The 16,158-nt window shown below is 41.5% G+C and overlaps 1 protein-coding gene across 1 annotated transcript in view; it reads left to right on the top strand.

The window, feature by feature from the left end:
* Positions 1-11,980, top strand: part of LOC120540983 (aldehyde dehydrogenase, mitochondrial-like) — a 42,895-nt gene extending 30,915 nt beyond the window's left edge. Inside the window, exons 10-13 of the mRNA XM_039772200.1 lie at positions 2,476-2,640; positions 4,902-5,059; positions 6,967-7,081; positions 11,410-11,980. Of these exons, the coding sequence (XP_039628134.1) occupies positions 2,476-2,640; positions 4,902-5,059; positions 6,967-7,081; positions 11,410-11,442 (471 nt within the window). The 3' untranslated portion in view covers positions 11,443-11,980. The remainder of the gene's footprint in view (positions 1-2,475; positions 2,641-4,901; positions 5,060-6,966; positions 7,082-11,409) is intronic.
* Positions 11,981-16,158: the final 4,178 nt, after the last annotated feature.

Raw genomic sequence — 16,158 nt, forward strand, 5'->3', positions numbered from 1 at the left:
CTAGATACGCCTTTATTAACGTATTTAAGTTGGTGTTTTGGTATTTTCATGTTTGTTACATGTAATAACACTGATTTTTTTTTTTTTTTCAATAATGTTTTTATCCTGTTTTTCCTGAGGTAAATATAATGCTAAGGGGGGGGGTGTACCGCCGTCACATGCGAGATCCTTTACATGTTCAATAACCCAGTGATCATCTGTGTGGTTTTCTGGCCCCTCCAAATCAAAAAGGTGATTAAATAGGTAGGCTCACTTAAGGGACACTCTCTGGGCCTGCTGGAGTTAGTAGAGAAGGAGAGAATGAGTAACAAACAACTGACGGCCATTACAACCAAGGCTGCAATGCACATCCTCTCTGTGACACACAAGTGTAAATGTGTGTCAGGAAACGTCCTGGAGGTGGCACGCCTTGACAGTGCCTTACTGTGACTGCTCTATTTATCTTAAGTCAGGAGTTTTCTGTCTTTTTTGTATTTCTGGTGTGTATTTGTTTGTTATAATATTCATATTTTAATTAATGTCTTTATTGGGCTTCTATAAAAATGCAAATTTCCCCTTTAGGACAAATACGTTTATAATTTAATTTAACCTGTCTGCATTATCAGTTTTGTTGGCATGTCTTTTATGTAAAACCTTTTATAGAACAATTTTTTAATGTTTTTAACACTTTTTATACCTCTTGTTAGGCATTACAATAATAAAGCACTTTGAGATATTTTGTCATTTTTGTTATCTTAACATAAAAGTTAAGTGTTGTAATAATTGACACTTATGGGCTGGTGTCCCTGCCTGGATTGTCCCCAAGTCCTTAACTGACTAGGAGGTCAGTTCAGTGGAGAAACCTGGAGAGCCTTCATCTCAAGGCTGTACGCTCCCTCCACACACTAGATGGCAGCATCCCTGGGCTGTGTTACACCTTGACACCTGCAGAGAATGCTGGGTATTGCAGTGTTCGCCATAATGTGTTGCTAGGGGGTGGTGTAGGGAGTGGCACTGTTTAGGACTTCCATATGGCCTGGAAGTATTTTCAGCGGCTAAAATCCCAGCACCGGAAGTACTCTTGGGTGTTTAATAAAAGAAAATGCACTTCCTTGTCCTGACAAGTCGTAGCCAGGAGAGGAGACAGGCAGCACGTGCCCGAGAGGAGTGAAGAAGTGTGTACATAATTGCTGTGTGGAGGTATTTGTTTAAAAATAACACCTTTTGTTTTGAACCTGTGCATCCGTGTTTGGCGCCCTCTGCTGACCACAGTGTCTTAACTTTGTGTGTACTTCTAAAGGCTGATTTACACTAACTACTGCATCAAGCCTACATCATATGCTACGCCATCAAAAGCAGTTTCTACTTCAGCTTCGCGCCACGCTGCAGGCACAAATCTGAATGCTGATTGGCGGTGTTTGTAGCATGCAAGGAAATGGATCGTTCACTTTCCATTTATATTGCATAGGCAAGAAATAATAGCTACCATAACCGGGTGAACCTTACTGGAATTTCAATTAATAAACTGCGAACAGCAAATATCTGCCTTGAACTACAAAGACTGCATCACTGGCCACGGTGGTCGATGATTGCGTTTACATAAGATGAATGGAAACGCTTTTCAGGAAGTAATATAGTTACCAAACTGGCCAATCAGAGTTGTAGGGGGTCTGCACAGAGGAGGTGCTCATCAGGCTACGCTGTAAGCTCAATGCAGAGGTATAAATCATCCCTAATTTGATTTAAACAAGTCATTCAAAAGTAAATTCCAGCACTCTAAACTACAGTATTATGCCAGTGATCTGTAGTAATGTATTGCTTGTGTTAGTGCTGCATGACTGATGATTGAGCGTATGCCTCTCTCAGCAGACCCGGTGTGGGAAACCTGGTGTGAAATGAGGTAAAGAAGTGTGCCATGTGTTGCTAGGTTGTCTCTTTATGTTCTTGATTGCTGGTGCGTTTCACTGTGTGTGTGTGTGTGGTGTTGTTTAAGTCAGCATGTATCGAGTCGTGTATCTTTAGTAGGTTTATGTCACTAGCAGTATCTGAGAAATAATCTCTGTGCTTAAGTAAACAATGTGTGGGGGACAGGTGGGAGGGCCTGACCTACTATCCTGTCATAAACGGTTACCCTCCACCCTGAATGAATATTGAAAATGCAATTACAAAATGAAAACGATGCCCATGTTAACATATTGAAGGGAAATGCCCAGGGTCTGGTTAACTAGCCTGACTAACCATGCCATTAACTATTGGACCATCTCTAATCCTGATCTGCTTTCCCAGGTTAATCGCGCCGCTTGCAGGAAATTACTAATGCACTTTGGCACATTTTACAGACAATACTCGGCTCCGCTGTTTTGATGATGCAGTGGATATTTTGATCTAAAAATATATTTAAAGTGTGCTTCTTTTTGAAGGACGAGCCATTAGTCTTAAGAAGCACTTGTAGAAGCGGCGATTTGAGGTCAAATGTGTTCTGTTCTGTTTTCATAGGTGGATGAGGAGCAGTTTAAAAAGATCCTGGGTTACATCAGTTCTGGAAAAAAAGAAGGAGCCAAACTAATGTGTGGAGGTGGGGTGGCAGCCGACAGAGGGTACTTCATCCAACCCACTGTGTTCGCAGAAGTGCAGGACAACATGACAATTGCCCGAGAAGAGGTATCAACCTTCCTATAGCATGAGGGCTAGTGGGTGATGGTGTAAAGTCAAACAACCCTTTCAGTTATGCAGAATAAAATGAAATATGTCTGTCTGCAGAGCAAAATTTACACCAGTATGCCCCTCTGTAACAGATGATAATTCAGCTCTTTAGAACAGGACTTGTCACTTTAGAAGTCCTTCATTTTGACCTGTTTGGTAAGTCACATTATTCCAGGAGTCCAGCTTTATTAATTTAATTAATTATTAATTAGGGTGAGGACTTGAGGCAGATAGATGGCTAAAATAAAGACCGGTAGTTCAGGTCATGTAGGTAAGTAGAGGTATCCTGCGATCAAGCTTGAAATTGGGGAAATCTGCCAAAGGAGAGGAGACCATCAAGTTCGTTTGTTTAGCTAATAGCTTAGCTACTTCGATATCCAGGAACTTAAAGGGTGTCAAAGTTTCTGTTTCGACCCTAGGTCTCGTTAGTTTGTTACTGAGTCCTAAAGCTCTTGAAGTAAAGAAGTACTTTCTGACTTCAGTTCTAAGTGTGCTTCTCTTGAATTTCCACTGGTGTCCTCAAGTACGCAATTCTCCCTTAAGTTAAAACAATTCTGCAGGATGTACTTTATCAGTGCCTTTAGGGATTTTTGAAGATGTACATTTAGTCTCCACACAGTCTTCTCTGCTCAAGACTAAACAGGTTTAATTCTCTGAGTCTGTCACAGTAGGACATGTCCTTAAGTCCCATGATGCACTTGGTTGCTCTCCTCTGCACAGCTTCAAGTGCTGCTGCCTTTTTTTTTTTGTAGCATGGTGAGCAGAACTGCACACAGTACTCCAGATGCTGTCTCAGTAATGTTTTATATATTCTAAGCATAACATCCTTTGATTTATATTCAGCATTGTTAATGATATAAACCACGGGTGTCGAAATCCGGGCCTGGAGGGCCACAGTGGCTGCAGGTTTTCATTCTAACAATTGACCAGTTTTCTCTGCTAATTAACCTTTTTTCCCTTCATTTTAATAGCCCTGTTTTGATTTTTTTCTTAAGTGGCAGCCAAACAGAAATGAGCCAACAGATGACCACTTAAACTGGAGCTTCCAACTCCAATCAATTTCACTCCAACCAGTTCCTTAATGAAAAGCCGATTCTTGCTGTAATTAACTCTGAGCGCTGAATATTTTTTCCAAAAAACAGTTTCTGAAAAGCCATGGTTTCACACAGAAATAAACATAAAATATCTGTTGCTGCATGTTGTAGCAGCCAGTTTGACAAGAAGGTGTGGCAGGCTTGCTGCCAAGCTGTCTTCACGTGGCCGAGGCAGCAGCAGCAGCGATCACGGTCGCAGTGCATTGCAATCTGGCTTCTACCTCTTATCATTAAGTGGCACTCCTCCCTGGCGAAAAATTGCCATAGGCACATCCGCTACATGAACCCGTTCAGCACCATGATTAGCTGGGGACCAATCAACTGAAGCTGGAACCTCACATTCGTTTTGAATCACTTGTATAAAACGACCGACAAGTCATAGTCCATTTCAGAGATAATAGGCAAAACGTCATCCACGCAGTAGTTTGCTTTATGCATTCACTTTGATCTCTCGCCATTATGTCAGACCATTTTTGCTGTTTGCGTCTTGTTACTCACATGAGCGCAGGAAATCTCGGTCAAACCAGTGAAGCTAACTTTTTTTTCTTCTAGCAACGAGAGTCCAACTAAAACATAATTGTTGGTTTTGTCACAGTGTACAGTTGATTACCATCGTCAACTCCTCCTTTCGACAAAAGTCGACATCAGCCCTGATAGAGTTAAACCCGTTCACTTAATTCCACGGCTTGCTGCTGCTCTCATTCTGCTACAGCAGACATTTCCAAAAAGGTTGATTTTTCTGTTTTTTTTTTTTTTTTTCTTAAGAACGCTGTCAAAATGTTAACCTGAGAGATCAACCTTACTGAGACTCTCACCTTTCTTTATATTCAGAAAATGTGGTTAGCTGGTCAAGTGGCGGCTCATTCTGTGTCTCGTTGTTTGGCTGCTAATTAAGGAAAAAGAAAGAACTCCTCATTTAAAACTAAGGCAAAAGAAGTTAATTTGCAGCAAAAACCGGTCACTAATTAAGAATGTGGTTAGAATGAAAACCCGCAGCCACTGTGGCCCTCCAGGACTGGAGTTGAACACCCCTGATATAAACTAACCTTTTATTTTTTTTAATTGTTTCTGCACACTGGTTAGATGATGATATGACTCGACAAGCTCTGTTTTTTTTTTCTGTAGATATTTGGTCCTGTCATGCAAGTTTTGAAATTTAAATCCTTGGATGAAGCAATTGAACGGGCCAACAATACAAAATATGGATTGGCTGCCGCTGTATTCACTAAAGACATCGACAAAGCCCACTATGTTTCCAGCAGAATTCGTGCCGGCACTTTTTGGTGGGTTTCACTGTGATACGTTTTATTTTCAACCTAAATTGTAAAGATGGATATGACACTGCTCATGTTATCTTTGGCCATGCATTTTATTTATTAGATAGTGCCTTTGAATTATTATTCACCCTACGGGTGGGTGGTGAATTTGTCCTCATATTCCTAAAAACTTCAGATTGCAACAACTGCCTCCGTTTTAATGTTTATACTGAGCATCCTCTGTTATCGACTATTGAGGTAAAAGACTGTAGTACTAGGGTGTTGTACTGTGTTAGCCATTATGAATATAGTGAAAAGTCAAGCAAAATGACACCATTTATGGGCTAACTAGAAAGATTACAATATGTGGGCTGTCTAGGGAACTCGGGCCCCTTCTTGAGGCAAGATGTAATCGAGGAAAAAGACTGAAATGGTTAACACAAAGTTGACCTTTTCAAAATATTTACTCAATACTAACAGTGGGTATACATGTTTCTTTTGCAGCATATAAATAATAAAATGTATATGTGGCTCCATTTATCAAAGCAAGGCTCTTGTTGCGTTACCAATCTATGCGAATACAGTCACGCATCGAATTAGGGCTTCATTTGAGATTGTCCATTTGGTCATATGTCTGTCACAAAGCATACAGGTCATTGGGTCTGGTGTGGGTCACTGGTACACACTATAACTAGCAGAAACCAACCTTCGAGCCTCCAAGTCTGCACACCAGGTCCGCGTTAAGCAGTGTTTCTCAACCATTGGATCGAGCCCTCAGTGAATTGTGGGTTGCTTTCGTTGATTCACCAGTTGGCTGCAACTGGGTTTTACAAGCCAGTGTTTCTCAACCACTGGGACGTGTTGCCAGTGGACCACAGGTTGCCTTCAATTAGGACTCGAGTGCAGCCATGCAACGCTAGTTGAAATGGAATGGAACAGTGGGAGGGTTTTTTATGGTGGCTGGAGTGCCAATTCTGCCACCAGCCCCCAGGTTTTTCCCAACAGATAATATAAAATTTAGTGTTAAAGCACTTTGTAAAAGAAGGATAGGATACACAGGATGTTTATTGAGCAAACTGATGAGGAGACAAGACATCTGAATGCAGTCACAGTGAGATTGTGGCACAGATTTTCGGAATTTGCTGTCGCTCCTGTTTGGGATCGCCGGAACACTTAACGAAAGACCTGAAGAGTGCGTCAGCTTAGTTAGGAAGTGGGTTAGACATGAATCGTCTCTCCTTTCATTTCAGTTAGTAAGTTAACCCTTAAACCGCCGGAACGGGCTATAGTCTCTTCCCAGAGCAATTTGCCAGCATGCTGGAGCTGATCTGTCAGTGCCGTATATTCGTTGAGCAGCCAGCTCATAACCACTGCTGGCCCTGGCAGAACTGCAGTATCGCTGCCCTGGGATTCAGCCACTGCACTAGACGAGCCTACAAACATAAGCGCTTATCTCTGTGTGCAGCCAGTTCAAGTGTAGTTGGCTCAGTGACTTACTGAATTTCATTGATGGCGTCAGTTGCACCTGCACCTTGTAAATATAATAATTGATTGTTGCAGCAGGTTTTTTTTTTTTTTTAATAGTTTTTACAATTCATTGGCAGTGTGTAAAATTATCAGTGTTGCAGTAATTGTGATGCTCTTTGTATGAAAAAGTGTGTTCTATTAAAATTTCACTCTTTCTTGATGAATTTTGACGTTCACTTAAAAAGTGCAGCAAAGAAATATTTGGCGTGCAGGGGTGCATTAACCCTCAAGTATGTGGCAGTTTAAGGGTTAAATGACTTCTGTAGAAGAAGAGCAGAGGTGTGGCCAACAGGATTTCTCATTGTATGCTTCACTCCATTTCCAGAAGACCAAGCAGCCTACTGCCTTCTAGTTAGTTGTTTGTTTTTATATTCCCATTTTACTATTTTTTTTCCCCCACACTGTAGGATAAATTGCTATAATATATTTGGTGCTCAAGCCCCATTTGGTGGTTTCAAGGCCTCTGGAGTCGGCCGGGAGATGGGAGAATACGGCCTGGAAAACTACACTGAAGTGAAAACCGTAAGTATTTCAACTGTGTGCCCCTCTAGTTCCTCTCTTGTCAGTTTACTTACTAAACAAAACCGAATACTGTCTGTTAGGTTTACCTACTCTAGCTACATGTCACATTGTTGGTAGAACAGTTGTTGGGGCAATTTAACTTAACAGAGTTAGCATGTTTAGCATTTTTTTTTTTTTCATAGAAACTCTCAAACTGGACCATTTTCCACTCTTGTGTATATACATTTAAGATAGCAGTAGTGCCAAGTGCAGGTTAGAAGCTGTGCCTTCCGGAGTTTACTGGGAGCTCTGTTGTTGCTATCCATCATGCACGTTATTCTATATAACCCAAAGGTCACCATTTTGTGACTGGTGAGTGGCGCTCCGCAGGCTTCCCCTGGCTACTACTACTTTTGGCTGCTCCCATTAGGGGTCGCCACAGCAGATCATCTTTTTCCATATCTTTCTGTCCTCATCATCTTGCTCTGTTACACCCACCACATTCATGTCTTCTCTCACATCCATAAACCTTCTCTTAGGCCTTCCTCTTCCCGGGCAGCTCCATCCTTAGTACCCTTCACTCAATATCCCCAGCATCTCTCTTCAGCACATGTCCAAACCAACGCCATCTCACCTCTCTGACTTTGGCTCCCAACCGTCCCACCTGACCTGACTCTCTAATGTCATCATTTCTAATCCTGTCCATCCTCGTCACACCAAATGCAAATCTTGGCATCTTTAACTCTGCTAACTCCAGCTCTGTCTCCTGCTTCCCCAGACTGAAACAGATAAATATTACCCAGTGAGATTAATGTTTAATCCAAATTAGTGTGCTCGTGAAAGGTGAAGTACACCTCTTAAAGGGGTAATCAAAGGTCGAGTGTTACACATAGTAGATGGCATCACTGGCATCTAGCAAATACTCAACTTGCTTTTATTTGTTACGGACTTTGCATTGTGTTCCTTTATTTGCTTGAGTATTTTCCTTGCAGCATTTACAGCTGTTAATTGATAGCTAAATCAGGCCATTGTGATCGAGGGTTGAATAAGTGTGTGAGATTGTTGACTGCAGAAAAGGCGCACGCTGTCCAAACCCCACTGCACATGGAAAGGCTCTGCGATCAGATTGGTCAAGAGCACCCCGATGAGTTGGTTGCCACCAGGCAGTGGACTTTGTTCATTTAACACCACCTCCTTAGCCAGGATGGCACAACAGCATCTACGTGTTCTTTAGACAGACAGACAGAACTTTTATTTGTCCCCAGGGGGAAAATTTGGCTTTTTAGAGAAGCTCTTTAAATAAATTAATAGATAAACAGGTAGATAAGTAAATAAATGAGAACACACTGGTCTGAACACCAGAATGACTGCAGAGCAAGAAAATTAAAAAGAAAGAAACTTTAACTTGGCTGTCACAGTCCCATTAATGCAGACATATTGCTGTTGGTATAAAGGTTCTCGCCCCCCACCCTAGTGTTTGTTGACGCACTTCTGCTGAATGATTCATTGGCTAAAAGTCTTAAGTGGTGTTGCGTCAGACAGACGATGTGCAGCTTTTTTCATAACGGTACTCAGTTTTGCTTTAATCCACTTGTCCGTTACAACCTCCAGGGGGTCCAGAGTGCATCCTGTAACTGGTAACGGCAGCTGAGTAAGGCTAGCCTACCTAACCCCCCGCATTCTGAACATTCTGACCAGCTGAAGCCCCTGTCTGGTTTGTATAGTGCATGCAGAAGAAAAGATAACATTGACACGTCTCTGCCCTCCATTAAAGACGTCTTTTAAATAAGCATTGCATACACAAAGCCTTGCAGCACTGGGGGTCTACTCCCACCCTTCCCAGGGTCTTGCCTTGCAGCATTGTGGGGGGGTCCACTCCCACCCTTCCCAGGGTCTTGCCTTGCAGCATTGTCGGGGGGGTCCGCTCCCACCCTTCCCAAGGTCTCTTTGTCCCGCTTCCATCTGGCAGAACAGCAGCTTCTATCCCCAGCCTGAACTCTGTACTGCCCCCCCTGCCCTCAGATCTGCTCCTAGTAGCTTATTTATGTTTGTTACTGCTTTTGTGTTCTTATTATTCATTTATTACTATCAATTTATTTATTTATAATTTATCTATTTATAGTTCAAGCACTTTATTGTCATTTTGTAACACAACGAAATGACTTTTTGTGACAGCTCCAAGGTGCATTTAAAGAAAAGTCAAATAATTCCAATTATGTCATATACAGTGTTAAGTGATCAAGTATCCAGAGCAAATTATTATTGCTCAGAGTACAGCAACATAAATTATTGCACCTGTTAATGAATAGTACATTACATATTATATATTGTATTACATTAGTATATTGCACATTACCAATATAGCTTATTGCACATTTTCATTTAAAAAGTTATCTCTTATATACTTTATAGTATAGTTTTTTTAACCAGTCTTCCACTTGTCCTGTGTTAATGATAATAATACATTTTATTTATTCATAGGCACCTTTCTAAACACTCAAGGACACCAAACAGTAGATAAAACGCACATTATAAAAAAACTACAATAAAAAATTAGAATCTGGAACCAATGTAGAAAGCATTTTAAGACGGAGAAGCTTCTTTCTGTGGCACCCCTGCAAAAGAACCACCTCTTTCAACCCTCACAAACATATGCAGTTTTAATATCTGGAAAAAATTTGGAATTAACTTGCTTAGAGACCTTTATATAGACAACGTCTTTGCATCCTATGAACAATTACGTTCCAAATTTAACATTCCAGCTACAAATTTCTTTCACTATCTTCAAATCAGGAACTTTGTTAAACAGAACCTTCCAGATTTTCCTCATCTTGCACCCTCATCCACGCTGGAAAAATTATTGCTCAATTTCAAGGAGTTAGACTCCATCTCTACAATATATAAAATCCTTTTACAATCCCTTCCTTTCAAAGATCCAAGAGGACACTGGGAAAATGACCTCTCAATTAATATATCAGAAAAGGAGTGGAAAGTAGCAATGCAGAGAATTCACTCAAGCTCCATATGCGCAAAGCATACAATTATACAACTCAAAATTATATATCGAGCACATCTGTCTCGACTAAAACTCTCCAAAATGTTTCCAGAGCATGATCCAACCTGCGAACGTTGCAACCAAGCCCCAGCCTCACTAGGTCACATGTTCTGGGCATGCTCCAAATTAACATTATTCTGGACAAAAATTTTTAATTACCTCTCAGACAGTCTTGGACTCACAATCCCTCCTAACCCATTAACAGCTGTGTTTGGGGTTCTTCCAGAGGGTCTTAAAGTGGAGAAGGACAAACAAACTGTGATTGCATTCACTACACTGTTGGCACGCAGACTTATTCTGATAAACTGGAAGAACCCAAACTCTCCTCTTTAAGTCAGTGGGAAACTGATGTGTTATATTATTTAAAATTGGAAAAATCAAATACTCAGTTAGAGGATCTGTGCAGACTTTTTCAAAACATGGCAGGATCTAATCAGTAATATTTTGAAATGATTTTATAAAGCACAGAGAATTTGTTGATTTAGGTATTTTTAAAAGCCTTAAATTTTACACCGTTTGGCTTGCTCTCTCTCTCAAGGGTGGGGATCGATCTGTTCTTAGCATAATTCTTTTTTTTTTTGTAAAACTTGATTGCTATGTATTGATTGTAATAAAATTAATAAATAAATAAATAAATTAAAAAAAAAAAAAAAAAAATTTAAAATCAGACAGAGCAATTGTACCCAAAGAGAAGAAGCCGTCTTAAACAGATGAGTTTTAAGTTTAGATTTGAGAAGTGAGAATGAATCAATATTTTTAAGCTCAGATGGTAGTGAGTTCTAGAGCTCCCCATGGTGGTAAGATGGACGAAGGGGACAGTCAAGTGGATGGAGGAAGAGGATCTAAGGGTGCGGGAGGGAATGGCAACATGGAGGAGGTCAGACAGATACGGAGGGCGAGGTGGTGGAGAGCTTTAAAAGTTAACAGAAGAATTTTGAATTGAATGTGGAACTTAACTGGAAGGCAGTGAAGCTGCTGCAGGACAGGAGTGATAAGGTGAATAGAGGGGGTTCTAGTGATGATTCTGTGTTTATGTACATGTTGCATTACCAGACCTGGGGGACATTTCACGAAACTGTATGCTGTAATATGCTGTATGGGAGGGTATGGCAGTAAAGCCACTTGACTTGCCAGACAGTCCACCCTGAAAACCCTTGGTATTGGTGAATGGGTTCAGCCTTTTTAATAATCCATGGATGGGCTTCAGTCACTCTGTAATGGGGGGGTTTAGGAAATGAATAAACAGCATGTCTTGTTCATTTGGACCACTTCTGATGTACAATTTCTGTTACAGGTGACCGTCAAAGTGCCCCTTAAGAGCTCGTAAGTCCAGCAAGTTCACAAGGATCTCCTCAACCCAAGGGGGACGGCGTCCTTCACACCGCTTCATGAGCTCTTCAAAGCTTTATGTGCACTTTGCAAAATTTCTACAGCTCTCTTGTTCTTTAGATAAGCAAAGTTATTTTTATGGGATGGACAGCGTATTCTCAGCCCTGGGCTGGTGTGCGCCCTGCATGTCAGTCATCTGTTCAAAGCACCTAGTTTGAAGTTTATAGACATTACTGGTGTGAACGTACTGGGCTTATTACCAGATTTCACCCCAGAGTAGGTTTTGTATCCACATATCCAGAATCTGAACACTTCTGTAACGTTCTCTTTCTTACAAACCGATTGTATTTTGTCTTTTTTTTTTTGTTTTATTGCTGAGTGAAATTCTTCCTCTTTTGCCTGTGGTGCCTTTTTCTATTTTGGAATGGATTCATCGTTTAGTAATAAAGGAATACATAATGTGAAAGACTCACTGTTAGGCGGTGTGTTTAACCTGACTTGGAATGAATGTAACAATAAACAGATCTGGACTGTGATGTTTTGTTGTCGTCTCCTGCCGTGTTCTTTTTCCACTTCACTGGTTAGTCTTTCCAGGAAATCCATTTGCCCGTTTTCAGATTACGATCCATAACTGTAACACTTGTTCACACAGTAGGCCTGCGGGCATTCTGGACAGCAAGATGTGTTTTTGCTACAGCTGTCTGCTTATCAATGTGTCTGTCTCACTTGAGCATTCCGCTAAAGTTATCCATCCATCCATCCATTATCCAACCCACTATATCCTAACTCTGGGGTGGGCCAAGGCAGTCCTGGAGGGCCGCAGTGGCTACAGGATTTTGTTCCAACCCAATTGCTTAAGTAGAAAACAATTCTTGCCAATAATTTAATTTCATGGCATGTTACTACTTTAACTCTGCCATGTCAGGTCATTCTCATATTTTAGATTTTCTTCCCCTTTCTAAGGATGTCATCCAAATGATCTGAAGTCTAAAACCAGATGAGTAATTCCTCAGTCCTTCACTTTTTTCTCTTCACTTTCCTTCCAAGTATTTAATCAAACCCAATAGTGCACAATAAATACACACCGGTAAATGGAAACAAGCTAAATGGTGAACTGCCGGTTTCTTTTGTCATTTGCATCTTATTGCTAATAAAGAACAATTAAAAATCAAGACTACAGCTGTTTAAGACTAAAATAGGCAATAAGGGTTCAAAATCTTAATGAGCGAGACGACGAATATGAAGAAGTTTTAGTTGAGCAATAAGTGCGTTTTATTAAGCAATTGGGTTGGAATAAAAACCCTGCAGCCACTGCGACCCTCCAGGAACGACTTTGCACACCGCTGTCCTACCTACAGGGTCACGGGGGTCTGCTAGAGCCAATCCCAGCCCACCGCAGGGCGCACAAAGTAGGGATAATTTAGGATCACCAATGCACCTAACCTGCATATCTTTGGACTGTGGGAGGAAACCCACGCAAACACAGGTCTCCTAACTGCGAGGCAGCAGCGCTACCCACTGTGCCACCCCTAGTTATTCTTTCTCTCTTAATGGCATTCATCTCTCTCCATGTGTGTTCCCTCTCCCCTCTTTTACTTGTGTGTTCCTCCAATCCCATCCCCGCATCTACCTGATACCGCCTGAGGATGGACCAATGAGGGAGCGCTAACAGGTGTTTAGCTAGGCTTTATGCCACCCTGCTCTGTTTTGGGTTACAAGTCGCAACCACACTTATTTTAGTTTTGACATTAACTTTATTAACATCCTGGTTACTTACTGTTTTGCCATTGCAGGTAGGCACAGCAGACAAATGTAAATCTTGGGATACTAAAAACGAAGACTGAACAGTCAAAGCAGAACACAAGGGGGCACACAAGATCCCCGTATGAGAAACCGAATACGGTATTTAGAGCAGCATGAAAAGGTGAGCCCCACCAGTGGCTTCATGTCACATTTAACCTTTAACTCTTTATATCTGATGATGCGGCACATTTTAAATATAACTTGTGTCGCAGGACCTGCCTGTGCTCTGGGCTGTGAGGGGTAGTTGAGCTTAGACGCCAGTGGCTCTACCCGAGGGTGTGGGAGAATTACTGACATTAAGCCAATCGTTATGGTAATCGGGTGGAGTTGTACAGAATTTACAGAATTTTATGCAACACAGTTTAATCTTTTAGTGGTCTTTATATGGAGGCTTTTTTTTGTCCTCTTTAAAATTGAATCTTTTTATTTAAAAACAAAAATTCATTTGTACAAAGTGCCAGTGTAGAACACCCCATGTGTGTCTGGCCAGCGCAGCTTCTCTTTCAAAAAGATCACGGAGCACAGATTCCACAACTGGAGGCACATCTGAAGCCATTTAGGTAGACTTGGTAACCCACTGAGGGGGTCTCCTTGATGTCTTCCATGCAGACGGAGTGGTTGCTTCATGTCTGTAAATGTTCAGTTGTCAAGGCAAGAAAGTGATCTGTTATTTGGTAAAAAAGTTAAACTCGTCTGCTGTCCTGTCGCCATACACAGTCAGCTGCACTTTCCACCGCAGATGCTTGAATTCACTAACAGGAGATCGTGTGGCGCCTTCGCCTGAAAAGGTGGGCAGCTCAGTACGCCTCAGGCACCCCGATGGTGCCTGCTAAGTAGAGCTTTGGTGGCTTTGTCTATTTTTGACGTGTTGGGACAGCCTGCTTTCTTGGCTTGTATTTATCGCATTGGTTTGTGATTATATCTTGTAATAAGGAGTGGAGTATTTAAGGTACTTGTGTACTAAACAGATGGCTAGTACCCTTTTCTATTATCGTGACGAAAACATCAGGCACCCCAAGGGTACATTAACATTAGAGACCTATAGGCAACTATGCTCCATTCCCACTAAATTTAAGGTTAGTATTTGTGGTTGGGGTAGGTCAGTCAAATAATATAAAACTCCAAAAATTACGCAACCTGGGTGCCTCCCCCACAGAGCCCCACACTAGAATAGGTAGGAACTGCCATCCGTTTGGTACACAAGTACTGAATTTAACACCAAGAAGGCAGGAAAGTCAAAAATAAGTTGCCTTTAATAACAAAGTTGCATACAAGAAGGAAGATCACAGGGAGAACGCTAAGTGCACAAAAACCTCCTTTACTAGGCAGGGGGGTTCATCTCCTTTGCCTCTTGGTTTCCCTTTTTCTTTCAACCCGTCCCATAATTTAAGTTAGCTGAGCCATCAGACTCTCCACTTGTATCCAGACTCGTCGTCCTCCATTTGTGAGGGGCTTTCAGGATGTGTGCCGCCACCTAACAGTCTAAAGACCCCCTGTTGGTCTTCCACCTTCAACAGACTGCATGCCCCCTCTCAGTTAGGCCTCCTGCTGTCTGGCACTAATATAATAATAATAATAATTCTTCACATTTATATAGTGCTTTTCTCGCTACCCAACGCACTCTCTGTTGATGCAAACCCATGCTACCCCTGCTGAGGATCAGGTATTCTTGTCACCTGCTGTCACTTATCAGTCAGGGTGTCCTGAGGTGTCCTGCCCATCTGTCTGTCCTCACTCTATGGCTGGGGCGCCTGTGTTTTACATTTACAGGAACACCAAACAGTTTTTAATCAAGGAGGCTTACAGTACGTCAACAGCTTCAGTGGTGACTGTTCGGTATTGGCTGACCATTGAGTTTGAGAATGTTCAGGTAAGGAACATCCTGCTCATTACTGATGGCATCGGAGAGTGGGGATGTGTTGCTTTTTGATTGGCACGCGCAAGTGAGAATTTCTCTGGACTCTGTGTACAGGTTACAATAATGACCTTGTAATCAAACACTCCAACCTCTAGTCCTTGAACTGCATTTTATATTAAAAAAAAAAACCAAAACATTACAGGTCACCCCATCGAGGTCACTTCAATGTCCTTCACTGTCAGCCAATGTCACCACGGCCCTTTTCCTAACAGACTTGGTGTGTGGTTGGGGAAGCCTACACTTCCAATCCTTTGTTCAGGTAAACAAGCAATCGGCCCGTGCAATGTGTTTCACTGTCAGCAGAGGTTGACGCACTGTTGTTTTTTTTTTCTGTCACTGTGTTTTTCCTGTCTGCCGGGACACATGCTTACCATGAGAAGGACCCAGAGCCTAATTATGGGGTAGGAGTTCTTGAGTCACGTTACACATGTCCTGTGAAAAGCTCACAAGTAAGACCAAGATCAAGGCTCAAAGCCCAATGCTTGCAAGTTTTTATATACAACACTAGCTGTGCTACCCATCTAAGATGGGTTGAAATTATCTGAAGTAGACCACAGCATGAATGTTTGCAGTGCTGCATCTATTGCAATTAGTAGTAAAAAGCATTACTACAAATGTTTCTACTGTGCCAACTGTTGGAATGATAAATGTAATGCATGTCTCCATTAAAAGCCATTTGGTATGGGATTTGTAAAAGCAGTGTTAATGTTTGATGTGCTGTCAGTTGGAATGATTAATGCAATACATGTCTCTGTTAAAAGCCATTTGCTACAGGATTCGTAAAAGCAGTTTTAATGTTTGATGTGCTGTCTGTTGGAATGATTAAAGGCGCGACTACAAATATTTGTGATGCACCATCTGTTGGAAATGACAAATGCACTGAAGTCTATTACTATGTATGTGATACTACATCTGTTAGACTGACATCAGTAACTGCAAATGAACAAACACACGTGTCCTTTTGTTAAGGTGGGTAGAATTTAAGAAAAAATT

The sequence above is a fragment of the Polypterus senegalus genome, chromosome 12 (assembly GCF_016835505.1).
Source record: "Polypterus senegalus isolate Bchr_013 chromosome 12, ASM1683550v1, whole genome shotgun sequence".
NCBI classification, from domain to species: domain Eukaryota; kingdom Metazoa; phylum Chordata; class Cladistia; order Polypteriformes; family Polypteridae; genus Polypterus; species Polypterus senegalus.